The 17,775-nt window shown below is 58.2% G+C and overlaps 5 protein-coding genes across 5 annotated transcripts; 1 reads left to right on the top strand and 4 right to left on the bottom strand.

Moving 5' to 3' along the window:
* Nucleotides 1–297: 297 nt before the first annotated feature.
* C7974DRAFT_103679 (velvet factor-domain-containing protein) lies at nt 298–2,419 on the bottom strand. Its single transcript, XM_046134888.1, has one exon. It carries the CDS (start codon nt 2,309–2,311, stop codon nt 494–496), a length of 1,818 nt encoding a protein of 605 aa, XP_046001515.1. The 5' UTR covers nt 2,312–2,419; the 3' UTR covers nt 298–493.
* A 3,024-nt stretch (nt 2,420–5,443) lies between these two features.
* C7974DRAFT_447119 (uncharacterized protein) lies at nt 5,444–6,393 on the top strand (the record flags this gene model as incomplete). Its single annotated transcript, XM_046145625.1, has 1 exon — nt 5,444–6,393. The coding sequence occupies exon 1, from the start codon at nt 5,554–5,556 to the stop codon at nt 6,391–6,393; it is 840 nt and encodes a 279-aa protein (XP_046001516.1). The 5' UTR covers nt 5,444–5,553.
* Nucleotides 6,394–6,780: 387 nt separating this feature from the next.
* Nucleotides 6,781–7,482, bottom strand: C7974DRAFT_385593 (uncharacterized protein). The gene has a single exon (XM_046140965.1). The coding sequence runs from the start codon at nt 7,449–7,451 to the stop codon at nt 6,969–6,971; it is 483 nt and encodes a 160-aa protein (XP_046001517.1). The 5' UTR covers nt 7,452–7,482; the 3' UTR covers nt 6,781–6,968.
* Nucleotides 7,483–12,391: 4,909 nt separating this feature from the next.
* C7974DRAFT_301282 (WD domain-containing protein) lies at nt 12,392–13,667 on the bottom strand (the record flags this gene model as incomplete). Its single annotated transcript, XM_046137845.1, has 3 exons — nt 12,392–13,324; nt 13,412–13,577; nt 13,627–13,667. The coding sequence occupies 3 exons, from the start codon at nt 13,665–13,667 to the stop codon at nt 12,392–12,394; spliced, it is 1,140 nt and encodes a 379-aa protein (XP_046001518.1).
* Nucleotides 13,668–13,811: 144 nt separating this feature from the next.
* Nucleotides 13,812–17,234, bottom strand: C7974DRAFT_385600 (uncharacterized protein). The gene is made up of 2 exons (XM_046140966.1): nt 14,957–17,234; nt 13,812–14,907 (listed from the first exon to the last, which is right to left on the bottom strand). Exons 1-2 carry the CDS (start codon nt 16,968–16,970, stop codon nt 14,180–14,182), a joined length of 2,742 nt encoding a protein of 913 aa, XP_046001519.1. The 5' UTR covers nt 16,971–17,234; the 3' UTR covers nt 13,812–14,179.
* Between the last annotated feature and the right edge of the window lie 541 nt (nt 17,235–17,775).

Here is a 17,775-nt window from a genome sequence, read left to right on the forward strand (position 1 = left end):
CACAGACATATCCATCTACAGCCTCTCAATTTGGTCCAGCAAGTGTTGCAGACAACCGCCACCGATCTTAGCAAAAGGCCACCAATGTATAGGGAAGACATATGATAGGAATACGAACGTGACAGTGTAGTGCAGCGCCGTAGGGCTTGCGCTCATATAGTGAGCTCCATTTTCCAGAACCAACAGCAAAGAACGAAACGCAATGCATTAGGGAAGGTGCAGTGTGTGTGCTTTTGCAAGGAGTGTGTGTACACGAGACAGCATGACGCAAACAAAGTTGGTCGCCAAGACACGCTCAATAATCATCCAAGGAAAAGTAACAACAAAATACAGACAAGGAGATGTCGCGAGATTGCACAGAGGTTATTCTCGGGTATATCGATATTGCGAAAGCTAAAAGTCGGGTTGCGCCAGACACCGGTACTCCAAGGTTCAGTCGCAGAGTAATAGATCGAAGAAAGGCACGATGGGCCAAGGCAAGAGTTGATCAGACCTAGACGTTCACCTCCGGGACACGGCGTTGACGCTGCGTGCCGTCTGCGCGCCGGTAGCTCATAGCAGCTCGGTCCATGGGCTCTTCCATATCGGGTTCGTCGTAAGTGTAGCCGGGCCCGGACAACACAGGTCGTGCACCCTGTGTCAAGCGTCCGGTGACATGACTCTGGTCGAATGTGTTTGAGAATGATCGTTTCTGGCCCGTAGTGCTTGCCATTGGAGGCAGGCTCGAAGCAGGGTAATTGTGCAGAGCATAGTTCGAGTGAGGAGCATCGGAGTTGGCAGACATTGTACCGGAAGACATGGAGTTCATAGGCGAAGTGTACGAAGGCGAGACAGGTTCCAGCTTGTCCGCAATGATCGGTGGTTGAAGTGTCTTCAGTGTCGGCAAAGGATGGATGGGTTGTACGTGGATGCTGCCTGGGCCCGAGATCGAAGCTGCACGGGTAGGGGTCTGCATAGGTTGTGTCGGCTGGCTCATGGACTGCGATCGTTGCTGGTACGGATCGACTGGACTGTAAGGAGACATCATTTGCGGCTGGCTTGAAGGCGCGTATTGCTGCGGTGGCTGGAGAATAGACGGTCTGCGGTAATCAACCGGTTGATGGTGTGCAGCAGGTGGTTCTTGACGGGGCTCGTAGTGAGACTGTTGGGGCTGTTGGTGACCGGGATAGCCGTAAGACTGGTTCATGGGCATAGGGTTGTGAGACGCGTAGCTGTTGTACGCAGGCTGGGGCTGATGCTGAGGCTGTTGCGGTGGCGGCGGCTGGGAATACGAGGGTTGAGGGGGCTGCATCATGTGGCCACCTGGCGGAGGCGCGTATTGCTGCTGCTGCTGGTACTGAGGCTGGTATTGGGACTGGCTCGGCATGTGAGAGTAACCAGTACTCTGTGGTGGAGGCATCTGCTGGTAGTTGGTGCTTGGCTGCTGGTAGCCCTGTGCTATCTCGTCCATGCTTGGACGGCGGGGTGGAGCGAGCGAAGAGTTGCTGGCGTTGGACACGGAACGAGGGCGCTCATCCATGGGCGCGCCAGGCGCTGGCATGCCGGGCTGCCCACCATAGGTCTCTGGCGTGGGAGTGCGTCGTGCTTGCCCTCCGTACTCGTTGTCTTCGTCATAGCCATCCCATTCCTTGGAGCTCTTGTTCTCACGGCGCCTCATCCTGACGTCGCGTCTGATGCGCACACGGCAGCCCTGCTCGGCGACCATGCGGCTGAGGGCAGTGCTCTCTGACAGACCGGGGAACTTCTTGGCAGAAAAGACGGTAAAGGGCGCCGACTTGACCTCGCATCGGTTGGTGACAAAGCGGTTGCCGTCATGAATGACATTGGGGTCATCTGGATCGAGGTCCTTGACTTCGCTGAGGTTCTCAAGCAGGGCAAAGCTGAGACGGTACTTGCCCTCGTGACGAACGGAGAGATCAGGGAAGATGAAGTACCCAGCAGGCGTCGGGCGGTCAAGGTAGGCCATGCCGGCGACTGGAGTGCCGGTGAGGACTGGAGTGCCTGAGATGGAAGGCGCAGTGCGGCCTGCAGCGAGAGGGCGAGCATTCTCGAGACTGGCGTGCAGGAAGAAGTTGGCGTTGTAGGCAAAGGTGACATCCTGGTCGTTCTCAAAGATGCGCAGCTCGACGATCGGCGGGGGATCCACGGGGCGACGGTCGGCACTCGACTTGGCGCCGCTGCCACAGGCTCGGGCGCGCTCAGGCTGCTGGATCACCTGCATCTCATAGCGAATGCGGCGGCCATCTTTGGTGTTGCGGTGGGAAGTGTTCTTCGTCTCGTTGGAGACGGGAATCACAGTGAGGGACGACATTGCAGGTTGCGGTGCTGGCTGGGGCGAGTCAGTATTCGCGTTGAGGTGGAGGTATTCCAAGGTTGCGAGACGACAGGGACCGGCACGCACATTCCCCAAGGGAAGGTTCGACGGAGCGTGCACTTACGTCGCCGACCACACAATTGGAAAATGACGAGCAAACGAGGAACACGAAATGTCAGAACCTCGACCACGGAACGTCGAGTCTGGAACACTCAGAATGGCCGTTTGCAGCGCAGCAGCCTCGTGAGCGTGACAGGAACAGCGACCACAGCACTGGCTCGCCAGACCCAGCGATCGGGCATTCCGACGTCACGGGAAAGGCACGAAAGAAACATGGAAAATCACACTCACGCTTGGAAGGCCAGCGGCGAATGGATGCTGGAGGTCGCGCAGGCGGCGCTAGGATCGAGCACGGCGGTGCAGGCTGCTGCGAGGATGGTTGAGGTTGGGAGTGAGGTGTGCGTGATGCGTGATGGGTGCGGTGCGGGTGATCGACAGCGTTGCTGCTCCAGCTAGTGACGGCGGAGGCGGTGCAGCGAGGGGAGGTGGAGGCCGCGGGTGGTGGACAGTGATGGTCCAAGGATGGCTGCAGGCCTGCGGTCGCTGCTGTCGCTCTCCCGTTGGTGCCGTCGAGTTCACGATGTCGTGGGTGAGAGGTGGCAGCAGGAGCGAGCGAGACGCAGCGCCCAGCAGAGAGGGCGGGCGCCGCGGGCTGGGACCGCCCATGCGGGCTAGCCCCGTTCTCGACTCGCAGCGCTCCAGCGCTCCAGCTTTAGCCGAGCCGTCTCTTTGTCCCAGGCCTCAACGGTTCGCGGGCCCACTGGCGCCAATGACGCCCGGCCTGCCCCCAGCAGGATGCGCAGTGCGTCCTCAGGATGCCGGCTCCCAGCGCCCAGCGCCCAGTGCCCAGCACAGCCCCAGCTGCTGCAGCGGCGTTGCTGCTGCTGCGCGGTGCTGCGCGCTGCTGGCAGAGCCGCCCCGTCTGGATCAGTCTGGGGTTCAGGCTGCCAGCACCCTGGCGTTGCACTGCGGACGGCACATTAAGTACGGCGCGCGAAACGAAGTCGACGACGGCCCCAGCACCATTCCCGCAAGGTTCTGGCTAGAGCCAACTGGGCCGGGCCCTTGCTCGTTTCCGCATCCCGGAGCAAAGAAAGTCGTCGCTACTGCACGCTCTGCCAACGCTCCAGCGCAGCCATGTGCGCGGCCACATAGCCTGCCAACAAACAGCAGCTGGCGGTGCCCCCGGCGTTGCTTTTCGGTGCAGCGCCCTGCTCGTGCGTCACCAGCTGCGTCCAGCGACACCAGCGACGTCCCACCGCACCCAGCTGCTGCGAGCTGGCGGTGCGCTGCCGGCTCCGTGTGGCCGTCTGGTGTCGAGCCGCTGCGTCTGGCGGGCAGTGGCAGCCCAGCGCACCAACCTGCCAGACCACCCTGTCGCACCCTGTCGTGCAACCCGACGCGGGAAGCCAGGCTACACGCTGCAGCAGACATGGCCTGATTCTGGTGTGCGCAACGCAGCGAACGCTGAACCATTTCCGACTGCAATCTGGCGGGCAGCCCAGCCGGCATCCTAGCGGCGCTTTCCCACAACCGCTGGGGCGGCTGCCGCATTGAGAACCAATAGCCGTGCAGCAGCCTGGAGTTTCCCAGCGGCGGCCCTCTGCTTTGGAAGGAGTCAGCATCACCGTGGCCCGGGTCCCTGCTGCCCTTGTCTACCCTTGAGCTGGACGCGCCAAGCTGGGTCGGGTGGACCGCCCCCACAGCCCCATTGGTCGAGCGCCGTGCCGGATGGTCGCATGCAGCCCGCCCCAACCACACGGCGCGCGCAATCTCCCGCCAGCCGACTCGTGTGCACATCAGCCTGCCTTGCCGCACGACTCGCTCTTGCACAAACGCCCGACACTCGCCCGACAACTCCAGTGCACTCAGCAGTGCATACGAGCGACTGTCCGACCGTGTCTGCGTGCTGTTGATCACTGTGATCACTGTCTTCGCTGATGGCCGACGCGCTAACACGCCTGCCGCGGGGTGGACCAGCATCTGCCCGCTGTCAGCATCATCCCCGTTGCATTTCGAATACCGAGCGTCTTAAGACCGGAGAGTTCACTCCACTTAAAGAGCGGGTCTGGGCGCTAAACAGCTGAAGTCAAAAGCAACGCTCGGTTTGCTGCCGCAGCACAATCCCTACTGCGGCGCCGCAGCGATGTTTGCTCACACGTTCTCCACCACGCGTGGGAGACAGCATACGAGACCATAGTCAGTGGCACTGTGACTCCAGCAACTGGGGGCGCCGGCACTTGTAACATCCGAGACGCTGCACCGTCGGTTCGGCAGAAGAAATTCTCGAGTCGACGAGTTGGGAAATCTTCTCTTTGCATCATACCACATTCACGGACCCACATACCATCTGCCTCAATCAGATGCACACACACGCTCCACTTCTGGTCCAAAGCACCCTCCATGAGCCCATGGCGCACCAGTCGATCACAGTGTAGCATCACTGAGGCGCACCTCACTCTGAGACAACTGCAACCTTCTCCGCAAGCCACACTCTATCCATTGGATGTGACACCCACCGTGGCTCCTTTGGATTTACCTGCACCGAAAACAGGGACGCTTTAGCACACGCATTGCACGTGGAACGACACCTGCAAGCCACTACACGCTCTCAATGTGTCTGTGTATCAGTATGGTCTGATGCCCGTACGTTGCCTCGTCTCACCTTGAGTCGCTCTGCGGCACAGTGACTTGGGCTTGTAGCCTCTGGTGCGCTGGCACGCGCCTCCTCCATCACCACGAGAATGAGGTAAGAATAGGGTGAAAAAGAAGAAAAATAGGTACTGCAAACACGTCTCCTCGTTTGATCCTAGAAACTGCGGGGTTGGAGATGCCGCTTGTTGGGAGTTGCATCCTGGCCCCCCTTGCTGAAGTTTGATCCTACTCCGCGCCGCACGCAAGAATAGCAACACCGAAGGGGAGCATTTCGCATGTCTCCGGTGCCGATCCGTTGTGATCCTGCCGCTGCGTAGCAGTCCGTGAGGCAGATATCTCCGTCGGACCCGCGCCTCTCTTGGCCTTTGAGAAATAGAATCAGTCACTGCAACTTGTTGTTTCATAATGATTTCACTGGCTACTGTTCTCCGTGCTGCTCTACAAACTGTCTCTCGCTGAAACATCTGGTGCCCACCACAAAGAGAACACAATGTCAGTGAACAGACGGCCGGCAAGACAGCACAATGTCTCCAACAACAGCAGACGTTAAAACGGACGTCAACTCAGCCCAAGTCTCCCAGCAACTAAACCGCTACCCACCATCCGTTCGTATCCCCAAACCAACAGTCCCACAGCTACCATCCCAGCAGATATCCCACAGCGACCCAACTCACCCTCCACCCTCGTACCAACAATCCAACATGCTCCGCTCCTGCCTTCCCGATCTCACCTACCTAAGCTCCCTCTTCTCCCTCACCAGCACCCCGCCCCTCGCCCCCACCCCCCAACAACCCTCCTGCGACCTCACGAGCCTCCCCTACTCCTCCTGGCACCCCCCCTCCTGCCCCCAGAATTGCGAGGGCGTGTGCCGCCACCTGCCCGTCGGGAGCGACACGCGCATAAACGGGCGCCTGGTGTCTCGCCCGCGCCGCGAGCTCGCTGGAGGTGAGACCGGTGATGCGGAGCGAGCACACACTGACGCGGCGGCACAGCGCCCGGCTGCACCACACCTCTCAGATCCCGTCGGTGCGGCGTGCGCCCCGGTAGTCAAGGTAGGACACTCCCGCCCTCCGCCTGCGCTGCCGTCGCGGTCTGTGTACCACTCTGCTGTGTCGACGCCGACTACGCCGCCTGCGTGTCACGGCGGAGATGCTGGCGATGCAGAGAAGCCCCCCGTAGCTCTGCAGACCGACATGAGTGTGTCCCCGACAGTCCGGCAGCAGGCCCGCGTCGATGAGTGGGATCTATGTAGCTTGTTTGACAGCGACGAAGACGAAGACGAAGACAATGACTACAGCGATGATGATGACGACGACAGCGATACCCACACTGCCTTTCCGGCCTTGGAGCGCACGCGTGTCTAGCGTCCGTCTGGACGCGGGTGCGGCGCGGGTACTGCTGTGCTAGACAGAGCCGGGCGTGGGAGCATGTGTTCCTCTTCTTCGGCGAGGAGAGGCTTTGCGTGAGGCGGGTTTGTGTGGAGGACTGTCGTGTAGAGGATGGGTGAGTGTGCAGGTAAGTCTAGGAGTGACATGGTGTTAGAGTAGCGGCTAGGTGCTGGTCATCGAGCTGCCCGATGCGATATCTGATGTGGCTGTGTGCTATCTCGTTGGGTTAGTCGGGAGATATGAGTGAGTTATGCAGATTCATGGATATGTCGTTAAGAGCTTGTTGTGTTTGTGTTAGTAGTGCTGCAATCCAACCCAGTCAGGTCACACACCAAGTCAAAGAGTGTTAAACTTGTTATTTAAAGCTCAGTTCGGATTGCAGTTAGGCTGGTGTGTTCTCCAATACCATACCAATCTTTTATTCTACAGTCGGCGTCAAAGCCTCGGCTCTCACCCGTTGGCTCGTACCTGGTAACTGTCTTCGGGCTGCCTCAAACGAAAAGAAATCATTGTTTCCGCTACAAAAGTCCAATCTTAGCCTCGTAAAGCACTCATTGCCGCTTCCAGCTTGCATGTTCATCACCAGTCTTGATGTCAATCCAAGCGTCAGAATCCAGGTTAGATGATGAAAGCGCGACGCCGCCGTCGGACGAGTCCGAATAGTAAGCGACTTCGTCAACATCGCTGGTTTCTTCTACTCCATCTTTCGCCGTGTTTTGATTTCGAGAATCACCGCCAGACTTCTTATGCAGGGTAGTCTGCTCTTTGCCAGTCGAATCCTTATATGTCTCTCGGTATTCTGGGCGGAAGGTTTCGCCTCCTTTGCGTTCAAGGTCTTCGCGTGCTTTCCCGGCCATGATTTTGTCGTCTTTCGCAATGTGTGCTGCAAAGTTGCTCCAGCCGCCAGTCTTTTGAGTAGGCATCGCTTCTGATCCGCGTTTGTTGTCTGGTTTGGACGATTTAGTGTTGGAGGTGACCATTGGATCTACTTTTGCTCGTTTCGACGGGGGAGACGGGGACGACGAGTCCGTCATTGAGCGGTAGTGAGTACGGAGACTGCGTGATCTGATGCTACGTCAAAGTCAGTTCCATAGCCGCTCAGTACCATCTTTTAGTGTCACTTACGCTATCTGCTGCGTTTGTGGTACGCTTGTCGAATTCTGTGTACTTGCTAAAGCAGAATGGCGGGGAATTTCGCTAAGAGCGCGAGGGAGGTGCTCATTTATGTTGTTGCCAGCCATTGCGTTTGTTTGCGCGGTTGATCTGCCATGTTCCAGGTCATGGGTTGCTTCAAACGAGGATCGTTTGTCCTCTGAAGACGATACAGTCTCAGCAACGTTGCGGAGCTGCTCAAGGGGCACATGTCGAGACCTGTATGGTAGCGGTGTGTCTCTTAACATCTGGTTCGAGTTATAGCCTGAGGTGCTCGTAGACCTGATGTCTGTGTCCCTCTGAATGGTCAATGCTGGACATAGACGAGGTTTGTGGCTGTCGGAAACGCGAGAGGGTGCTTTGCGAGAACCGTCAGCAAGTTTGCGGACAGCTTGATGATGGCTGGGCGGCGGAACAAGATCCCAGCGGTTTCGAGGCGTGCAGACTGTGCTTGTTCTGCCTCTACAGTCCGCAAGAGAAGCGCTCTTATCAGCAGTAGATGCGCTGCGTATGGGGGGATCTTCTGGCCGCGGAACTGCGATACCGAATCCATACTGCTCGTCCCATTCCACATACTCGCGATCGCATTTTGGTCGATCCTGACACGGTCGAGCTCGAGATTCACTGGGCTTCACGTCGTAAGGCACCAGAGCCGTCTTTGACTTTTCGACGATCTGAACGTCGTCTTTATTTGAAGACCGATAATCGGCAAACTCTTTCTTTACTGGGGGTTCCACTTCCTTTGGTTGAGGTGATAACGGTTTCGATCTTTCTGTACGTGCTCCGTGCGTGCTGGAGGACGCGTTTCGCGATGTTGATTGCTGTCCAAGGCTTGCGAACATGCCATCATCATGTTGTCCATCTGATGTCCAGGTGGGTTGTGAGAGGCCACGGGACGGATGTAGATCGAACGGTACACCAGCCGAGTTGAGGTAGCTTGCTTGTACTTGATTAGCTTGCTGGGAGTCAGTTGAATTGTACTGCTGCACAACACAGGTGTTGTGCTGACTCGTTACCGCATACGATTGTTGCACATGTTGCGGCAGACGGAAGAAAGCTGGTGGAGGTACTGGTGGGTTTGATGAGGAGAAGACGGCAGAGTAAGGCAACGGCTGCGGTTGCTGTGGTTGCTGCGGCTGCTGTGGTTGCTGCGGTTGCTGTTGTGGCTGCCGCTGCCAAAATTGCTGCTGGTGTGCCTGCTGCTGCCAGAGTTGCTGCTGGTGTGCCTGCCAGTACGCGTACGCATAGGCATCACCACCATGAGGCCACATCGGAGAGTGACCATACGTCCAGCCTGAACCAGGCATGGTATTGCTCCAGGGTAGCATCTGCGGCGGCGTTGGCTGTACACCACCATGAGGCCACCCCGGAGGGCCACCCAACATCCCGCCCGAATAAGGTGCCATGTTGATCGAGGGCAGCGTTCTCGGCGCCACGGGCTGTGAAACGCCACCACGAGGCCATATTCGAGGGGGACCATACGGACAGCTTGGGTCAGGCAGCGTTCCAGGCGCTGTCAGCTCTGAATCAAAGAACCTCCAGGCGTTAGCTATATCGGACAAGTCTTGAGGCGGGGAAGAATACGGAAGCGGTGGGTATCTGGTGGCGTATGCGGGGTGGTACGGTACTGCGGCAAAGTTATACTGTGGGTCTTGCTCGGCGGAGAGGTCTTGCTCGGCGGAGAGGCTGCTGGCTAAGGTCAAGTCTGGGGAGTCGTTTTGTGGGTGCGAAGGCCAGGAGCTCGTGGTCTGTAGCTGCTGTGACTGCTCCGGTTGCTGCGACTGAACCAACTGCTGCTGCGACTCAACCAACTGCTGTGACTGACCCACCTGCTCAAACGGCGAGCACGGCTGCCCAGCCAGACGCGCAACTTCATCGCCCATCTTGACTGCAGGCGCGAGGTGGTTGGGCATCGCGTAAGTGCGAGCGAGGGAAGCCCAAAGGGTTTGGGCGAAGGCCATGTCGGTGGTCGGTGGCTTGGCGGGGTTGTTGATGGTGAGAAGTGAAGGTGAAGTTGAAACAGAATTTTTTGGGGAAAGTTGACGTGCGGGCGAGCGAGACAAGAGGAAGGAGCGGACCAAGAACGCACTTGCTAATAGACTTGTATGTATTAAAGGTGGCCATGGTGTGCGAACAAATAAAGAGGACATGTGGTATGCGATCAGATGAATTGATTGATCGATCTAAAGTATCGCATGCCCAAAGCAACCCAAACGACTGGCTCTCTGCACTACGACTCACCGTGCTTTGCGTCCCTTGCATTTGGTTCATCTTCCACTCCCGCATATGAGAGCAGTCGACTATCCAGGCGGCACCACGAGGAGGCGCAAGGGTCCGACTTCTACCGCCCGCCCATCTCTTGCGGTCACCAGCACTTCCATGCCTGACCCAATTTCTCCAGACAAATTAAAGCATCTGCCTCGCTATAACCGACGACCACAGAAGCGAAGCGAAAAGACAGCGTCATGCGATGAGCCAACAGAAGTGGACTAAAGATAGTCAGAACGGACGGACGATCGAAGGAACAAAAAGCGGATCGAGGTTTCAGGAGGTCGGGGAAGCGGCGCTTGGGCAAGCTTCCCAGGCCTCCTGGAACGGGACCGGAGGTTGCTTGCAAGCAAACTGCCATGGACCTAGCGGTCTGTCAGAGCACACCTCTGCTCGAGAGCAGAGACGAAATCTCAACATCGATTGGCGTCTTCCACGCGCTTCCGCCTGAAAAAGCAGACACTGGTGGCGGGAGTTCCCCTGCTGTGCAAGTTCCTCGTTGACGATCGACGACGGGACGGGGTAGGGCGCGAGCGGGTGCTCTAGCGAAAGAGACGATGTATCTGGACGCAAAGTATAACCTCCACAGGAACGTGGGCGAACCCAAATCAATTGGAACTGCAGCGAAGGTACCTGTAGACGAACTGCCATGGACCATGATGGTCTGTCAGAACTTTCTGCGAGAGAAGGTCCAATCTCGTAGGCATCTCCCACACGATCCTCTCTGAGAAGAGAGACATTGGTGGTGGGGGCAAGAGTCCCTGTCATGCAGGTTCTTCGAGGCGGGGTCGTCAGAGGTCGAGCAATGAGGCAGGACCTCGTCTCAAGCCAGAAGGAACAAAATTCGACGTAAAGTCGATGAAGCCAACGGAAAACCAAAGTGGAGCCAAAGCTCTGTACGCTTACGCGATACGCCCCAGATCAATGATCTGGAGCTCACACCTCGGAGCAAAGAGTGACTGTCTTTCCACTGCCATGGACCTTTCGGTCTATCAGAGTCTCGAGACGAGTCTCAATATCGCAGGCGTCTACCACACACTCCATCCTGAAAAGGAGGGCACTGGTGATGGAGGCTACCCTCTGAAAAGCAGGCTCCTCGCTCCCCAGAGGCATTGAAAATGCAAGGTGTGGACGAGCGACAGATAATACTGTAACAACAGTATGATCTCCCGATCGTAGTAATTCGAGTCGAGCACACGATCAGCCGGTCCAAAGCACCCCCGATAGGTTAGGAGGTTAGTTTCGGGGAGTGCCTTGGAGCGACAACCGCATGATCTGCAACTCACGGGTGTGCCATCCCACCATGCCAGCTCTTTTTGGGGATCTTTCAGGTGGGTGACACATACCATAGACCCGTTAGCCTCAAAGGGCTGTAGCCAAAGCGGCCTCCTGTTATAGTTCAGCTGCTTTCGAAGATCTTTGTGCGAGGTAGTTGTGTAGCCCTCCAACGTCTAGCCGTGCGACCAAGTGTTGTGCAACTCCTGCTACGTCCAGAGCGTAATCCTAGACATCTTCTGCTGTATACCAGGAAAGGGTGGTCCTCGAGCCATGGCCTTGTGAGGTTGCTCAAACACCCGTTGCGGTATATGCTAACGTCCTTGGTCTGGTAATGAGGTGTTGTCCATACTCCTCTTTCCTCGTTAGGTGGAGAGCAGTATTGCTCTGCTCACACTCTGCCATCCCAGTCAAGTACGGTTAAGCCCTGATAGTCCCTACATGTTTCTGGAGCCGGGGCCTCAAACCAGAGTGCTTCCACGCAAAATGCCAAGGACATAAATGTCTATCGGAGTCTGTGACTTCATAACTGCTGGCGTCTCTCACACTCACTGACCTGAAAAGGCCGCGCTGGTGATGGGGTTGATAACCCTGCAGTAGAAGGTCTGGTTCGGGCTTGGCAATATCGGATCACTTCGCCATGGAATGGAATCGTTCGGACCTTGCCACAATCAACGGGGGGTAACTCTCCAGTCGTTGAGGAAAATCGAGGAGGATGTTGAGGCGGGGAGAGTAAAAGAAGTGAGGAATGATGGGTAAAGGGAGTTACAAGACGCGCGTTAGTCGGCAAAGAAGCGTCGCGTTACGCGTAGAATTATCCAGTGCAAAGGTATTAAGGGCAACGTCAGGGTCTGTACCATAGCTGTAAGAAAGGGCAGCATATGACACGTCGCAAGGAATCCAGATTCGTGGCCATCAAGATTGATCGGCCGGTGCGCGGGTCGTCGTATGAATGTGTCACGGAGCGAGGGATTGTATCAGGGTGGATGTTGCCTGATGAGCAGCACGAAGCTAGTTACCACGGTAAACAGTACCACATATCGCGGAAGCATAGGGTATGGGGGATACCAAGTGAGTCCAAGAAGGAGCTGGGAACCGACCCTACTACGTCCGGCAGTAACCACGCGTCAGTAGAGTCTTGCACAACCGTGCTCGTCCCGTCGTCTCGCATCGTTGTTGTTACCTAGGGCGACCGGAGAAGACGTCGATCGAAGGTGCCAGCGAGTTGCTGGCAATGCCCGATCCGATGGCTTGTCCGCTCGCCGCAGTTGTCTAGTCGCTAGTCGCTATCTCCCATAAGTTCGGCCAACTCTGCCTCTTCTTCGGCGGTCATCATGCCCTCTTTATTCTCTGGTTCTTTGTCCTTGACTTGACCAAGCTGTTCGTCCTCGGCTTCCTTAACTGCCTTGGCGAGCTCCTGCGCCTTTAGGCTCCACTGTCGCACGGTTGCATCGATACTCACACTGATAAGTTTCTGGCCAGGCAACAGGATTAGTCCAGTGACTTCCTCAAAATGGCCGGAGAAGACGTGATGCAGCTTGCCACTGCCCTTCTCCCATACGCGAACCTCTTCGTCTCTGCAAGCTGTGGCAACCCATCCTCCGTCTTCGTCGACAGCGACATCGCGTACGAAGTCAGGGTGCTCGAACGCCGAATCTTCCTCCCACTGTCTGCCTCGCGAAAGACACTTTGCAGTTTTATCCGCAGAAGCTGTCCAGAGATCTCCGTCCGAGTCAAAGTGCACAGCATCGATGCTCGTCTCGTGCGCAATAATCGGCGAGGGCTCAAGTTCTGAGGCCGAGGCCAAGCCAATGTTCCAACGTCGAATCTCGCGGTCACTGCCAGCACTGAATACAGTTGCCGTGTCTTTGTTCGGATCGTAGTCTGTGACATCAAGCGTGAGTGCAAGAATGCCTCGTGTGTGTCCCTTCAAAGTGTGGAGCTTGTTGCCAGTAGCGGCATCCCAAACAATGATGCTCGCGTCCGCAGAAGCAGACACGAGGAGCTCCTTGTCTTGTAGAACGAACGGGAGCACAGCTTTGACGAAGTCGCTGTGTCCTTGGAATCGCTTTGCCAGCTTCCCTGTGGACAGGGTCCATGACCACACTGACTTGTCCCAGCATGATGCGTACACTGTGTCAGACCGCGGCGAGACAGCAAGTGACGTAAGCGGTGCCACGGGTCCAGCAAAAGTCTTGATGACTTTCTTGGTCTGAGGAGAAGTACAGTCAGCCCTGGCTCTGCGATGCAGGTCTGCGTGCGGAGGGGACTAGGGACGTGGATCGAAGGCATGACCGACTTCAATGTTGATCCGCTTCACGTTGCCGGCGGCCTCGGCAACGTATATCTGGTCTGCATGTTGCGGGTCGGCGACGACGGCGAGGATCTTGGAAGGGAGCTTGAACGGGCTGCCCCTGTCGTTCTTCGATTTGGCGGCCTTGCGCGCCGTCTCGTTGAGCGCAGAGCTGCTGCCCGTTAGCGTTGGGCCTCCAGCTGGCAGGGCGCAAGCCGTACGTGGTCTGGAAGTAGTGGCCTGGGTCGTTGGACCGAGACATGGTGTTATATAGGGGACGAGCGGGGCACGGGGGTGACGTGTGACTGTTACGACCGCAGCTGACCTGCATCGGGCGTCAATGGGCGCTTGCGGACATGAGCCCCACCTGCCAATCGGGAAGACCCAGGCAGCTGCCTCACCATCACAGGAACAGGGCACGCACGTTTCAGCATCAATAATAATATCGTATGTATTCCAAGATCCCTATGTGTTATTAGTGGTCGTTGCAGAAGGCTAAAGCAAAACGCCAACGTCGCTGTGGTAATTTTGACCCTGAAAGCTTCCTCTATCTCGAGCTAAGTAGCCCAGGTCTTCCATGCAGAAGCAGAAAAAGTCATAAGTCATGAATATGTCGTAGAGAGTGAGGCGCGCATCCAGGCACCCGTCATAACACTCGGGGATATCTGAGAGGACTGTGTACAGACGCCTTTTGCCTGTGGGTATATGCCCAATATCCAAATGTGCAATGCAATCGTAAAGTCGTGAGTATGGTAAACGCGAATCACAGAGCGTTTAGTTTTCGAACGCGCCGGCGGAGGCATTTGAGGCGAACTCGCGGATCGCCCATCGCCAGCCACCGCGAGCCTCGCCTGAGTCGCGGATGCCGCCGACCCAGCCTTCGACTTTGCGTCGCCAGACTGCTTCCTCTTCGCGCTGTCTGCGAATAAAACTGGGGCCAACGTCAAATTCTTCGCCGACAAATGTAGGATCGTCAGCGTTGGTGGCGCCGCCTGCACCACCGCCGTAGTTGTTGCCACCGACGACACTCTCGTTGTCTTTGAGGTCGTCCAGGCCGGCGAATGGGTCTTCTTCTTCGTCTCCCTCTCCGACTGACATGGGTGACTGTGGGCCAGTCGAGTGTCGCGGAGCCTTGAGCCAAGTCATCTTCACCGGATCAAATACCATGCGCCCGTCATATTGAACACCTCGAGGCGCTGAAATCTGCGAAATCAGAGCTGGACGGGGTGGTGACGGCGCTGGTGCCGGATTGGAAGGCACTTTCATCAAACGTGGCGCTGAAAGATTCCTAGAGTGGATCGATGATAGGAGATTATGCGACATGGATTGCGAGCGGTCGTGCGCACGGCCGTGCGACATGCCCGGTGGCGCAAAAGTAGGTGTGCTCGCTGTGGTCAAGGCGAGGGTTGTGGTGGAATTGTTGGGCTGGGAGAAGGAGACGAGAACATCCTCGTTGCCTTCCCAACGCTGCATGGAGGGGTTGTAGACCATTCCCTTCTCGGCTGATGAATGTTAGTGCCAGTGATGAGACATGCAGTAGGCAGAGCTTACTTTGTGTGAAGGGCTGAGTCATTTGCCTAATCAATTGTGGCTTTGAGCCCGTCCCTTTCTTGCGAAGAGCCGTCGGACTTGTGTGTGGGCTCCGGGCAGCGACTTGTGCTTGCCAGCTAACGGGTCGAGTTGGGGGCAAGATCGGGCCTTCGCCTCGCGATCTTGTACCTGCCAGACGCTGTTCACGGGCATTCCTACTAGAAGCAGTGTCTCGAGCGAATCGTGGCGTATTGTCTGTCTTTGGTGGGCTCTTGGGTGTCTGAGGAGGCAGCGGCGTGGTCATGCGGTCAGGCATGGGCAGACGAGAAGTGCTGTTCTGTGACCGGAGTGTCTTGTTACTGGCAGAGTTGCGAGGTGTCTTCTCGTACTGCTTCTCCTTGACGACAGATGTTGGCAGGTCGTCGAAGAGATCGAGCTCGTGGCCGTCGCCGAAGTTTCGCTTGCGCGAAGGCTTTGTCAATTTCTTTGGAGGCGGAGGATGACGACCGAGGGCAGACGGGGCCTGGTCTCTTCGCGATGTGGCTCGATTGGGGGTCTGTAGGTCCATTTGGCCGGTGAGCGACATGCGCGAGTGTGAGCGCATCGACGGCGACAGCGGTCGGCGAGGGTCGGAGTCGCGTCGAAGGTGGGGCTGTGAGTTTCGGTTTGTGACATGGTGTGATTGAGCAGTCGAGTTGCCGGCTGGCAGGAAGGGTGCGCTGGAGCGTGGAGTTGGCTGGAAGTTGGAGCTCCGGAGCATCGGCGCGGAGCGCTTGGCCTTCAGGTACTGTGCACTAGTGGTAGTGGGCATTGGCCGGGTGCTGACGGGCATGGCGGCGCCGGATTCGTAGACGGGAGTGAGCCTGGTGCGTGCCGTCGAGGTGGGTAGTGGTCGAGGTATTCTGGAGCCCGACGACGGCTTGTCAGTGAAGGTGATGGAGGCAGTAGGGCGTGCAGCAGGAGGCGTGGCTGGCTTGGAAGCTGTTTTCTTGACTACAATATTGCGGTTTAGCGTGAGCTTCCGTGGGTCAAGGACCTCCCCTGCACCGAAGTCGAGGCCGTCCATGAAGTCTTCTTCCTCGTCGGCCGGCGTGGACAGGGGCACGGGCGACGATGCAGCCTCACTCTCAAGCGGCGGAGACGTGAACGGGGTGACGGCCGGCGAATGTGCATGGGGGTGTGTTAGTGCCAGTGGAGGAAAGTTGGCGGGCAAGTCAAAGTCTGCCTCGAAATCATCCTCGGGGGGCTCCTGGTGGACGGACTCCTCGGCCGGCACGGGCACGTCCTCTGCAGGGACCGCGGCGGGCACTGATGTGGGGGGCGGCTCGCGGTGCTGGTGGCCGGCAAACGGCGACGGCGCAGGCGGCTGCTCGGCAGCCTTGAGGCGGGCCAGGCGGGCGCTGAAGTCCATGGGCTCGACGGGCAGCAGCAGGCCGGTCAGGTCGTCGTCCTCGCTCTCCAGCGTCATGCAGCTGCCCATGCTGGGGCTCATGGCCGAGGCCGACGAGCTGCGGCCGCCGCGCGGGTCTCGCCTGGTGCCCGCAAAGCGGATGCCCAGGCTGCCCTCGCCCCAGTCGTCCCCGAAGTCGTCGTGGTCGTCGGGCGTGTGCGGCATGGGGGCGCGCAGCTTCAGCTCGCCCCTGGCGGGGTCCGGCAGCTCGAGGTCGTTGCCCCAGTCCTCGTCCAGCTCGACGCGCTTGCTGGAGCGCGGCTTGCCGAGGCGCTTGATGCTGCCGCCCATCAGGGCCGACGCGGGCACGCTCGTGGGGATGGGGATGCCGGCCTGCTTGGCGGAGAAGATGGCCTTGTTGGTGGCCAGGTCGTCGTCGGGGGCCAGCAGCACCTGCCAGTCGTCGTCGCCCGTGTTGGACTCGGAGCGCACGCTGAGGCGCGACGACAGCGAGTGCACCGTCGAGGCCTTGAACAGTAGCCCGTCGCTGTCCTCAAAGTCGGCGTCGTCCCAGTTCTCGATGCCCGAGACCATCGAGTTGATCGAGGCTATCCGCCCCGCAAAGCTGCGGTTCGGAGCAGCCATGGCAAGTGGGTCGGCAGATCGCGACGCGGTCGACGTCGACGGTCGGTGTCGGTGGTGGTGTATGAGACTTGTCGGGCAGGGTGGAGGAGGCTGGTGTGCTGGTCGTCGTTCTTGCTGCAGGGTGCGTAAGCGAGCACTCTTTCCCGCCTCTGGAGGCCCACGCTGCGGCCAAAGCAGTGCAAGCGCAACGCGTAATCCCTGTCGCTCGTCACACCGAGTGGCCGTGAGTGCCCAAATAAACACTCAGCCAGCGCAGAACGCACCGCGAACGCTTTGCTGCAAGATCCCCCGCACTGCGGTGCAGTGGATATCTATAGACGTCGGCGCTGCGGAGGCTGCGGTTTAGCCCTAGCCGCGGCCACGCGCACCAGCTCCGCGACGTCAGCGCCGACGCAGCTGCAAAACACGGCGCGGCCTTGCCAAACTCTGCGTGCGTCGTGTGCCTGGCCGCCGCCGCTCAAGGCAGCACTGCCGCGCCCCGCTCTGCTGTGACTGGCGCTGCGTATTTAACTTCGCCCGGCTGCTTTGCGAAGCGTGCGCTTCTGTTTCGATAGCTGCTTGCCCCGTGAAACAGCCGCCTCGTGTTCCTGCATTGCGCTTTCGTGGCCGGCCAGCAACCGCTCCAGGGTCGTCTAGCACTCGCCGACAGGGACCATCCTGCGCCTGGTGCAGCACACGCCGCCACACGTCCGCACTTGCGCCTCACCTTCTGCACTGGAACTGGAGGTGCTCCCTGGTGCTCTGCAGCTCTGCACTCTGCGGCGCAGCCTGTGTTGCGGCCAAACAACAACAACAGCCCTAGCCA

Source organism: Boeremia exigua, assembly GCF_020726555.1.
Source record: "Boeremia exigua strain MPI-SDFR-AT-0100 chromosome Unknown C7974scaffold_2, whole genome shotgun sequence".
Classification (NCBI taxonomy): Eukaryota; Fungi; Ascomycota; class Dothideomycetes; order Pleosporales; family Didymellaceae; genus Boeremia; species Boeremia exigua.